General features: G+C 41.1%; 1 protein-coding gene and 1 long non-coding RNA gene across 2 annotated transcripts in view; both read right to left on the bottom strand.

The window, feature by feature from the left end:
- Positions 1-12,937, bottom strand: part of LOC130523188 (uncharacterized) — a 63,820-nt gene that overhangs the window by 9,907 nt on the left and 40,976 nt on the right. The gene's annotated exons all lie outside the window — the stretch shown is intronic.
- LOC130523184 (transcription factor Sox-1a-like) lies at positions 4,684-7,988 on the bottom strand. Its single transcript, XM_057028221.1, has one exon. The coding sequence runs from the start codon at positions 7,595-7,597 to the stop codon at positions 6,596-6,598; it is 1,002 nt and encodes a 333-aa protein (XP_056884201.1). The 5' UTR covers positions 7,598-7,988; the 3' UTR covers positions 4,684-6,595.

Here is a 12,937-nt window from a genome sequence, read left to right as displayed (position 1 = left end):
GTCCCTTCTTCTCTTCATCTTTCTGACTTGAACTTGTGTAAAGTTTTCATCAGGGTAAAAGATTTGTTGAAATTGAAAAATCACACTTTATAGTTTGTCTTAAACACTCAATGAGATCAGAATACGCAGATTTATTTCTAGTTATAAAATGCAATGTTTATTGGAGCATGAGTTAAAGTTCCAGGGTGGTGATCAGAAGATGGCAACCACCAAGATTTGGCTTAAACACAAGCAAACAAACAAACAAACAAACAAAAAACTTTGCTTTATGTTTGATGGAATGAAGCAGGAAAAACAAGGAATTTCATACATAAACAGACTTTTCTAATGAGGCCACTTATAAACTTTAGCTTCTTAATCAAATAATGCTTCTGTTTATACAGTGTCTGTCAAGAATGTTAAAATATTTAATGGTTAATGCCACATATATGCCAATGTATGTCAGCCATACATCCTGACATTGTGCATTACTGAAGTTATCTTCTGCTTTTAATTGTCGTCCTTTCATTCATTCATGATCTGAGGCTCAGGCTCCTCACAATGAGCTAAATTCTGAAATAAAATTTGAAACCTAAATATAAAGGGGAATCTAAAGTGGAAAACTCAGCTGCCTTTACCTTAGTTGTGTCTACATGTAGTTGCACGAAGGTTTTGTTGCAATCACAGAAACCCAAACAAGAGCAAAATCTTATAAACTCCACAAAACAGAAGCGGTGAAACATTGTTGAAAAAACAGAACTCCAGTGGAATTTTCTATTAACCAACCCCACAAAACAAATGCAAAAGAAAAATACTGTAAATACAAAAACACACAAACCAAAAATTAAAAAAAACTGCAACAGAAAAATTACGCAAATTCACTCCAGAATGACAAAACACCACTTGTTAATTGGTTAGAGAGAAATATAAATCCCTAAAAATCAAGGTTTCTAGATTCAGAACTGCATTGCTCTTCTATATTATAAAAGAATTGCAGCCAAGAATTTAAAAATGACATAAGGAATAATGTTTTCTTTCTCCTCTCTAAAAGTTATAACTTGCAGTTGTTTTGATTCACTATTAACACATAACATTATATTTCCCTATAATATTTGTATTTCAGTTGTTCTATTAGACGTTTGTCACAGCTAAATATAAGGAAATTAGTTCTATCATTTGGCTAAACTAGCCATAAGTGACAGCCAATACACTGAAAGCATTTCACTGGTTTGAGTTTGTACGTGTACATTCCATTTCTGTAGCAGAATAGAAAAAAGATTAAATTCTAAAAATGTTACAGTTGAATTTGGTAATCACTGTAACAGATAAAGCTACATAATGATTCGGGTGTGTGTTTGTGTATTCCTTTTTAATCTTTTTTTAGTCCACAACTATAGGCTGCCAAAACAGATCTTTTGTTCACACACACACACACACACACACCACACACACACACCACACACACACACACACCACACACACACACACACACACACGCACGCACACACACACACGCATTGTTTGTACTTTTATCTTTGTGAGATATCACAGATGTAATACAGTCCCAGCTGCTAACCCTAACATCACAAGGCCTAACCACCTACCCTAACACCCTAACCACCTACCCTAACCACCTACGCTAACACCCTAACCACCTACGCTAACACTAACCCATATTCAATTCCAACCTCAACCTTAAAGCTGAATCTTAACCTACAAACAGCCTGTAGAAGTTGTGAAGAGCAACCAGATGTCTTTGTCTTTCCGTCAACTTGTCTGTATGTCTCCTCTCTTTCTTTCTTTCTTTATCAATCTCTTTTGCACACACACACACGCACACACACACACACACACACACACACACACGCACACACACACACACACTTTGTTGTAGAAGTGGATCAGAGAGGTGGGTGTGTGTAGGAATCTTTAGCAAGGCTATCGCTAACAAGCATGCTCCTCTCATTTTCCAAAGCAAATCCCTCCACTCTACTTCATGCCAGAGATTACTCAAACAAGAACACGTGCACACACACACACACACACACACACACGCGTTTAAATGAACACTTGAAAAGGTGTGGCCCAGTTGAGCAGCTGGAATCACTGGTCATTTAAATATTTAGTTAATTAAAAACAAGACCTCTTCAGTAGCTTTGAGCAATGAGGTCATGATAGGTAAAGAAGTAGTTGGATGTTGAATTTATTAACACAAATATGTTATATGCTCCATTTGTAAAAAACGTATAGGTTCACACATGGACACACAAAGAGAAATATGCACACACATATATACACACACACACACGCAGACACACGCACAGGTCAAAAAGCGCAGAATAAATGTGGCACTTAAGCTGATGATTGTCAGTAATTGACTATATTATCAGGGGTGGAGGTTGGGGTGGTGGTGGTGGGGCACCCTTGACAGGTCCAATCTCACCTGCTGTAAATGACAGAGTTCCCCTTTGCAAAGGTGAAAGGTAGAGAGCAGCTGATTGGCCTCAGAGCCACCACAAAACCTTCTAACTCTGCTGATTGCCTTCGTGAGAGCGGTTTCCACTGCATTTACAACTGGAGAACTGCTGATTATCTTTCAGGGTTTTTGTGAGTTTTATTACTTTTACTGTTAATTATGAAAGCCATAAAAGAGAAAATATATTCCGTCATTTGTAATACATAAATATTGCTTGATTTTCTATTCATATGATTCTATTAAATACCTTTTTATTTTGAAAAACGGTATTGCTATAGCCAATCCTGGCAATGACTTTTTGCAAATAATAATGGCTGACCGGACAATAACTGCATGGGTAAATAAGATTTGCGTCATTGTATCCAATAGATTGTAACTGGCTTTGCAGCTTGGCTGTATAGGGGGACCAAAGAACCGCAAAGAGTTCTAGGTATCACATTGGATAACAGAAATCTAAATCTAAATCCTCTAGATGTAAGCCGTCCTATAGCCAACAGGATCACCGCAAATTAAAATACCAACATTTTACTGAAGCCAAAGAATGATCCAAACAGTTAAACTTCAGGACAGAAACAGCCTAATCTCAAGTAAAATGCCTTCAAATAAAGCACAGACGCTCTCCTCCCGGTTCCCTGCGGTCCTGTTATGTTACACCACAGCATCTTTGTTAACCAGCGGCTCCCCGGGGCCCACTGAAGCAGACGGCGCGTGATGATTATTGTCCCCCGGGGAGATCCAGGGGGTACTCCCTAATTGATTTTCATGAAAGGTCCTAATTGAATTGAGCAGCATGGTGGAAGACAGCCTGGTGCCTGTCTGAAAACACATATCTGGCTCCAGTGTGTAACCTGTGTGCAAAGTTGTCCCAGTTTTTGGATCCTGGGATGGTCTTGTGTATGTCACCTCTCCGTGATGTCAACACCGTTGCTACATTGAGTCTGTGTAGCCCTGGCCCCCCCTGCACTTTTAACCCAAACAAGTTGTGGTACAAGTTTATTTTCTTTCTTTCCCCCCCGATTTTCTGGTGTTTATAAATGTAGAAAAATGGGAAAATAAAGGAGAATATTGTGCAGCCGACTGATGGAGAGAGTCCCTCAGCACCAATAGGTCTGTTTTTGGAGAGAGAAGAGGGGTGGAGGAAGAGGAGGAGGGGGACTCGGATTAAGAGGCTGAAAAACGGTTAAAACGTGTCAACGTGTAATTGCACGATAAGGCCCCCTCGCGAGGAATCCATTGGCCCCGTTGCTATTTTCTATGGCGTCCCGGCTAATCTCCTCGCGCCACATTCAGACTCGTGCAATCAGTCCCCCGTAATCTCCCCTGACAGGACCGGCTCCAACGACGGAGGTGAGGGCTTTTATATGGGGAGAAGGAGGGAACTATGCGGAGGCGTGATAAAGTGACTCCCGATTAGCCTTGTTTAGGACTCTGGGTTCAGGCGTGCGGGATTGGGGAGGTGGCACGAGGGGTTGCGAGGGAGTGATGGTGTCCAAGCACGTGCCAGGCAGAACATGAGGACACATGTGGGTCCGAGGAGAGAAGAGTTGCCAAGACAGAAGTGGGGAAATCGCCCATGATAATCCATCCACCATGATTTTAGATTCAATATTGTAGAGCTTCTCACTGCTCTGCCACCAACCTGAATCTGGAGCATTACCTCCTTTGTTAGAGGACAAAGTTAGCAGCTTGTTAGACTCCGTGAAACCTTATTACATTTGGCTGGACATGTGGAGATTCTGGCAAGTTCTTTAGCAAAACATCTTTGTTGTCTGTGTTTTCTTCACACATTGCAGTAAAAAACACATCCATGTTTAAAATGTTGTGACTTTTATTAGAAGTGAACATTAAAAAACACGTTTATTTGAGCATAAAACGACTCGATTCTAAAATGGATAGGGACATTCCCCTAACAATATATCAGTATGGTAGAATTTTCCATATCAGTGTTTGCAATCTTTGCATTCCCATGTTTATTCTTTTTTGTTGTTGTTGTCAGATTGGAGTTAAATCCTCTTTTAGCAAACACCAGTTCTTAACTGGCAGAATCTTGCTTGATATTCAATTGGCTCTCATTTTTAGACGTAGATGTTTGTTCTTACCTGTTTCTCCCTGACGCCAGGTCATCCTCACATATTCAAGTTATTCTCGGATGTTTCATGCATTGGAAACCTCTTATAGTTGGGAGAAAGGCTCAACAACTGGTATTCATTCACCACAGGTTGACCAAATCATTTTCCTGCCCTGACCTTTATTTCTGGTCACAAAATGAAAAGTGTGACGGTGTTTATCCCACCGACTCAAACCTCTTTAATACATTACACATAAATACATTTTATGATTACTGTATGTTCAGATAGCACGTGCTCATGGCTGTACACAAATGAAATATTATAAACCTGAAAAATAATTATCTTTCTTTTCATTAATAGCCAACTGTAATGTCATCTCTATCCTCCTTTATTTTCAGTCATGTTAAATATATTACTATTGAATTTCAATTTAAAAGCTTTTAGTAAACTCTTGAAACAAATGACCTTTTAATCAGTTGTTTGTGTGATTTCTGAACACAAACTCAAAATAGGACAAAAGCAGATGGAGAAATGTGGCAAGAAATCAGATGTTTAATAATTGGCTTTAGTGTCAACTCGCCAGCACCGTTTGATCACATGTGATTTGTATTAATATCTAGATTTAACAGGGAATAAACCTGACTGATGGGGAGTCTTCCCACCCCATCCTGCTTTGTTTTGGGGAATGATCCCCAGGCTGCCCTCACTTACACCAGCGCTAATCCCATTCTGCTCCAACACAAAAACCTACTCCTTCACCGCCCTGGTCTTCATTCAGTCTCCCCGCAGAACCTCCATTGATACACCCATCAAACTGAAGTGAACTCTGAAATGTCACAAATGGCACATGCAATGGTGAAGAGAGCGTGTAGACGCGCTATATACACACACGCCATAAATATACGCTATATATGAGGTAAAGACATCAGATGACAGGAAGGCCTTTTCAGGAAATGAGATTTTCACATTGTCCAAAATATTACAAAAACATACAGATTTTATGTGGTTTCAACTAATTTGTTGGCAAATTAGGAACCAATCATAAAATTCTCTTTCAATAAAATGTGCATCTTACTGTGTTTGTGTCAAATAGAAAGACGACAGAGGTGAAATGAGGTAAGTGACTGAAAAATGAGATAAATGTAAAATAAAAGGGGGTCAAAGAGAGCCCACGTCAACACTGCAGTGCTCTGGATGTACACTTTAGTAAAATTGCCATCGCATCACAAATTTTGTCGGATTTTCAAATATTAATAAAAAAAGTTAATGTTTCCATGAAGCTGTTGAGGGGAAAATGGCTAATCGCTGGCTTGACTAAATCACATCCCTTTTGGTTGGCACACTTAAGTTATTCTCATCTGATTTCATTTTTGTTTTTAGAAATCAAACAATAAAATATAGCAATATATTTCAACAGAATGAATAAAAACGTCAATTGTAAAAAAAAAAAAAAAAATCACATTTTCAACAAAAAAATCTCCAAGTTAAAATAATAATTATTTTCATTTAAAACCAAACTGTACCATCCTCATGGTAATGTAATTACATAAAAAGCATGTTCAATGGGGCTATTTATTCACAATTTACAATTTTACAACATCAAAAAAAAAGAAAATACCAAGTTACAGCGACTGACTCACAGGTTCACAAGCATTAAAATTGCAAATGTATTGAAATCGGAGCCTTTATGAACTTTATTCGTTAACACGTCGTCCACACGTCCATCACTATAATCCCCCCACGTCTTTTTTTAAAAAAAAGAAAAGAGAAGATGAAAAAAGAACCAGTCTTCACGGGTTATAATTTAAAAAGCATCATTCTGTTCCAGACAGCAAACACAATTCGCGTTCCTTTAATGCCGACCGACAGACAAGGAGGAACCACTAAAAGAAGTTAAAAATAGCAATAAATTATTATTTTTTTTGTTTTAAAAAAGTTTGTTCAAAGTGATTGCATTTATGGCTATAACCGCCTATAATTTACAATTCAGCAGCATGTGCCCACATTTAAAATAATTCTTTTTTTTAAATATTTGGTTGTGTTTTGTAGTGCGTATAATTGGTTTCTGGGGTTAAATGTGAGTGAGAGGAACCGTCCCGTTCACCGGAGTGGAGCCGCTGCCCTGGTAGTGCTGCGTGTGGAGGACATGCAGTCTGCTGTGGACGCCGGGGTCCGCCGCCCCCGCCTCCCCGCTCGGGAGATACATGCTTATCATGTCCCGCAGGTCTCCGGTGGGGCACGACGTCGGTGCGCGGGCGGCGGAAACGGGTGGGCTCACGCTGGGTTCCGATTTCACAAGTGGCCCTAAAGTCCCTCCAATCGCGCCGGACACCGGCGAGCTTTGGTGCTGGTGGTGGGTGTACCCGGTGATCCCGCCGTACCCGGGCGGAGACGCGCTCATGTAGCTCTGAGAGTTCGAGATGGGGCTGTACGATAAGGCGCTCATGTCGTACCTGTGCTGCGGGTGGTGATGCGGGTGATGGTGCGGGTGGTGTGCGGGCGGCTGCGCGTACGCCAGCTGCGCCTCCTGCATCATGGCGTGCGCAGCGGCCGCAGCAGCCGCCACTTGACCCGGGTACCCGCCGTTCGCCCATCCGTTCACGTGTGCGGCGTAGCCCGGATTGGCCCCTGCGTGGCCGCCTCCTGGGCTGTCCAACCGCTGTCCGCCGCCCATCCCAGCGGAGGAGCCGAGGAGCCCTCCTGCCAGCGAGTATTTGTCCTTCTTCAGCAGCGTCTTGGTCTTCCTCCGCGGCCGGTACTTGTAGTCCGGGTGTTCCTTCATGTGCATGGCCCGGAGGCGCTTCGCCTCGTCAATGAAGGGTCTCTTCTCCGCTTCGGTCATCACCTTCCACTCTGCGCCCAGACGCTTGCTGATCTCCGAATTGTGCATTTTGGGGTTCTCCTGAGCCATTTTCCTCCTCTGGCCCCGGGACCACACCATGAAAGCGTTCATGGGTCTCTTGATCCGATCCTGGGGGCATTTGCCGCCACCTCCTCCCGGCGGATTGGAGGGGTTGGTGGCCTGAGGCACCACCGAGGAGTGCAAGTCCGTTTCCATCATGATGCTGTACATTCACCTGGTCTGTAGGTAACACTTCACTTAAACACGCGGAGGCATTCAACACGATCAGGGCGATGTAAAGAAAGATGGAGAGAAAGGTGGGATCCCTTCAGGAGAAAACTTTCCCTTCATCCGGTCAAAATACTCTTCACACCGACTCCCTGAAGCTGTGTAGGTCGGGAAAAGTTGGATGGTGCCGGAGCTAAATGAGCGCCGAGCGGCCAATGGAGAGGAGCGAGCACGGACGTGATTTGCATGCTACGGTCCCGAGGTTCTGGTGACGTCGAGGCGCGTGTGTGCATGTGAAGCGAGGCCCGCCCACAGAAATGTCTGGGCCCTTCAAAAGGCGCAGCCACCGACCCCCCCCCCACCTCCCTCCAAATCTGTTTCATTTAGAACAAAACCGCAGTTCAGTTCCTCAACAAGTAGAGCTGGAAATTACAAGTGTGAAATCTCTCTGACTTTTGAAATTGAATGAGTTTCCTTTCAACCCCAAATTCAACAAAAAAGTCATAGGCCTGACTATTCATTTGGGGTGGGGGGGGGGCAAAAAACTGTTCTTTTAACCTTTGAGCTGAAAGAGTTCAAGTTCAGAAACAAAGTTATTTAAAAACATCATTAAAAAAAATTATTCCTGTGTTCAATTTCAAGTTCTTTTAATTTTAGGAGGAACGTAGTTTTAAATCTGTGATTGTCTCAAGCTGAACCTACTGACACCCTGTAGCTGGCCTTAATATTACGTTTATTTTCTCACTCTGTCGTTCTTCGCTTTCATGAGAGGTCTTGAAATAAATTACATTTGGAGGGGAAATGTTGCTCCTTATGAATGAAAGAAAATAATATGTTTGGGACAGTTAGCTTGGATCGGGAACATAGATGATTCGGACCATTTCCAGGTGAGACTCTATAACATAATGGAAACCAGCACGACATTTCAAGTAAAAATGAATATTTTGTCAAAAGAAAAGACACATTTCTGACTGCTTCTAATTGCCACTCTTGGCGATGGCTTCTTGCATCCTCCACTGCGGATTTGTTGATTTGCACAAAAATGTATCATCATCATTATTATAATGACTAAACCTACAAAATAAAGCAAAAAAAAAAAAAAAATCTTTTTTTTCTTTTTGTCAGATAAGCTACAAAGCCACTGGTTCAGAGCCACAGGTGCTTCTCTGTGTGCCAGTTGCTAGGAAACGGGTGACTGACGCCCGGAGCACGTGCCATTCAAAGCGGCCCTTTTGTTTATTTCAACAAAGCTTCATGTAGAGGAGAAAGACAGAAGAGATTTAACCCCCGACAGCACAACTACTGTAATAAGCACATGATATATGTTAGAAATGCTGCACTGGAATAAAAATAAAAAGCCCCAAGCTGCTGCAGGGTACGTGGTGCCGTCCTGTAAAATAAAAAAAAATCATCCGGATGTGATGTTTGTATAAGATTTAAATACCGGCTGTGATCCGTAAACAGGTTAAAATGCTAACAGTTTAAACAGATTTCAAATGTAATAGAGATAAATATCATTTTGAAGGTGCAAAAATTTAGAAAAGCTGTGCATGATGTTTTGGGGATTCTTAATGAGTCCCTTGAGCGATATTGTATGCAGGCTTTTTAAAATCTTGAGTTTTTGTTTATGTGGTATTCCTTTAGTCCTGCAGAGGCTCTTTTATTCTCTAAAGTGGCGTCTGTCAGCTGCTCGCTTCTTAGTGAGCCCCTGAGCTCCACGTGGAGGCTGGGATTCATTCATCAGGCTGCCTTCATGTATCCTGCTAAAACACTTCAAGGGGATTGTGTGATCTGGCTTTGCCAAACATTTAGGACCTGCCCTCTTCCTGCCATGTTTTCCAGGATTTAACACACCAGCAGTGCTGCTTTCTCCTCAAAGTTTTGGGATGCTCGCGTGACGGTTCTTAATATCGTGTCTTATGCATAGTTACGACAAATGTAAGCGTCAAATTTGAAAAACACATTTTATTCAGATTTCAAATCAACAATGTAAATTTGAATTTTTCAGTTCTGACTTTTTAACTTCATATTATTCAAAATCTTGGTATATTTTCTTATATCACTTTATCTTGTCTTTAACATGGCACAATTCTGGCCAGTTTAGATTTCAGATTCATGATGTAAATCACAGATGATCAGTTCTCTTGTATCCATTAAAATATTTAGATCCATCTCCAGTACTATCAATATGAACATTGTGATATTTCATTACCAGAATTCCAACTTTAGCCTCATATTGACATGCAAAATTTTGGAAATTTAAATGTGACAATTAAGTGTGGGAAAATGCGGCTAAAAAATAGTGTGCGTGTGTGTGTGTATGCAGAAACAATTCCGACCGCCACCACTAGGGGGCTAAATTCAATGGTTTTCCACTGGGATTCGGAAAAGGAACAAATGATGTGGTCGCATTGGTAAGAGGTTAGAATATTTCATAAACAAAAATTTTGAAAATCACACTTGAGGCTAATGCACTCACCTAGTCACTCACTCACACACGCTCCTGCGTGCACAACTAAATGCACGTAGAGCTGATAGAATCAAAGGCATTTCTCCTGTGCAGCAACGTGTCTAGTGGGCTTGTTTAAGACCCTCTGTCAGCTATCAGCTCCACTGAGGCCCAAGAACACATACACACACGTGTACACACATGCACACTCACAAACCCACGCAGGAGCAGACAGTCAGAACAAAATACAATGAATATTGTCAAGTCAAGGTTATGAAGGCAGCACTATTATGAGATGAAAACTGTAATCCTTCAACAATAATAACTTTTCCTCCAACTTGAGCCAATCCACAGGGTAGAATTATTATAGGTGTTCAATTATTTTAACTATATTCTGCTGGCTATTACCTATAGCCACGTAACTGATAAGTGCAAAAGCTCAAAATTACAAAGAACATGTTATAACTGTGCTGGGCATTATGGGTAATCTGGTTCTGGAATGAAAATTTGAGGCATTGCCAAGAATAGCCCTCATTAACCCTCAGCTGTCTATGCTAATGATTAGTTGTAATCTTGACCTGTAATCCCTCAACCAAAAACACGATCTGCATTTAAACACATTTAACAAAGAATCAAACACTGACTGCAGATACTTGTAATGTAAAATTTTCAAAAAATTCTGAACACAGAGATGTTCAGAAGCGACTTCTTTACTTTTCTCTTTCACTCAAATGGTTCAGTCTGTCAGGTTGACGGTTGGAGACAATAATCGGTCCAAGAGCTTTTGTCTTAGCTTAAAACTGGACTCCTTCTGGGTTTTTTCTACCTTTCAGAATGTAAATTTCACCCAATCAGTCAAAATCAAAGTAGCAAGGTCAAGGGCAAGGTTAAGGTTTTACATTTGACTTGCTTTAAAGGCTGCCTGAACAAATCCCATCCCAGCTGACTGTATACAGAGGCTACCATCACTTTCCCCCCACTTCATTTCTAAGGGTCAGAGTAAAGTGGCCCTGTGTGCTGAACAATGTTAAGCATCATTTAATCATTGCCGCTCATTCTTTGACTGATGCCCAATGACAGCTCCAGATACTAACAGACTTGCTAATGGGGCTCAGACCAGCCTTAAGACAATTTATTCACGTGTTTTATATGCCGACAACCCACACCCTGTCAGAATCCATCTTTCCATTTCTCTGACAGCACATATAACTTTCCCACGTGTGAGAGGGGGGGAAAGGGGTAAAATTCAGCTTTCAGGAATATCCACGAGACTTCTCACTTCTCTCCCTAAGCAATTTCCCTGGTAGGTGACATGTTGCTCATCACTAATAGGACCAAGCAACAGGCAGTAATGGCGTGAGAATGGCAGACAGATGGGTTATATGTCTCCCAGCATAAAAGTGTTCTGGAGTAGAGTGCTACTTATTACACAGTCATTTTCCTTATGCTTATTTGCGTAATGGACCATTTTAGGGGTCGGACAAGTGGAGGAGGGAACAGCAGCCATGGCGGGAATGTGAATTTCTGTATTTACTCCAAATGTATGGTCTGATTTATGATTCCTGCACAAATATGAAACAAAACTACAAAATCTTGCTCCTGTATTGTGCTGTGAAATGATTATTCCATACATTGGATCAGGTACTGGGTGTTGGACTGGATACTGTTTTCGGATACAGAGGCTAAATGGACTGGTTATAGTGGGAGAGAAGGGTAGGCAGCAAGATGGTGAGAAGGAGGGGAGGATGAAGATGTAAACGGCATGTAATTGGGAGGTGAGAGTGGAAGGGTGTGTGTGTGTGTGTGTGTGTGTGTGTCGGCAATGGAGTGACCCCCGAAAACAGATTAGTCAACCATGAAGAGGATTAGCAGTACTGATAGTCCCTCTGAGGGAGCAGAAACTGCCCTGGCCAATACAAACACACACACACACACACACGCACACACACACACACACGTTTGAGGAAATACCTTACAATGGACTACTGCACACAAATGAAAACAGCAACAGGTAATTTGATAAATTAATTTATAACCTAAATATTTCATCTGCATTGTATTTTATAACCCATTCAGAATTCTTCTTACCACCACTATTATGGTAATATAATTCCACAATTCCAATATTTATTTTTCTTTTTAGAATCCAGTTTTACAAGAGTCATCTTAAATATGAAGATGGTGGGACTAAATCAGTTTAAAAATCAGTTTTTGTAGCTTAGAAAATGCTCTACCTGTTCCAGTTATTGATGTTGTTAGCAGTCTTTGAACATGACGTATTAATCATCAAATTCGGAAGCACTTTGTAAATGAAACTGTTTATTGTGACCAATGTGCACCATTCTATACAATCAGAATCTAAATGTAACTGCAACCAACATGTAGTGGTTTAAAGCTACCCACTTATTTCAAAGAATCTTTGTCCCTTGTGGATTGTAGTGATGAAATGACTATATATATATATATATATATATTTATTTTACTGTGAAGTTTTTTGATTAAATGTCTGAAGTGAAAGAGATTATACACATCTTGATATTGAAATAAAATGATTAAATCAATGCAACAATCTCTGCTTCTTTGATGGTGTTTGCCTGCATCCTGCTTTAAGAAATGTTTTTGATATGTGGACACTTATTGGAGGATGATGGGGGCCTTTCCTCTTTCTTGTTCCCTTCCAATCTTGGTAAATGAGGGCTTTTTTCTTACTCTTTCCCCTTGTTGGTGGGGGGTCATCAGAATGTCCTGGAGAGGCCCTTTAAGTGGAGCCTCGCCCTCTCCAGAGTAAATGAATTCACCCACCCTGCCAGGACCTGCAGCTTTCAAAGACCCTAAATAGCAGCTCCCCTACCTACTTCACCTTTCTTTTAACTGCCTCTAGCCTCTCTTCTTCT

Source organism: Takifugu flavidus, chromosome 3 (assembly GCF_003711565.1).
Source record: "Takifugu flavidus isolate HTHZ2018 chromosome 3, ASM371156v2, whole genome shotgun sequence".
Classification (NCBI taxonomy): Eukaryota; Metazoa; Chordata; class Actinopteri; order Tetraodontiformes; family Tetraodontidae; genus Takifugu; species Takifugu flavidus.
This window is presented reverse-complemented; position numbering and strand designations above follow the sequence as displayed.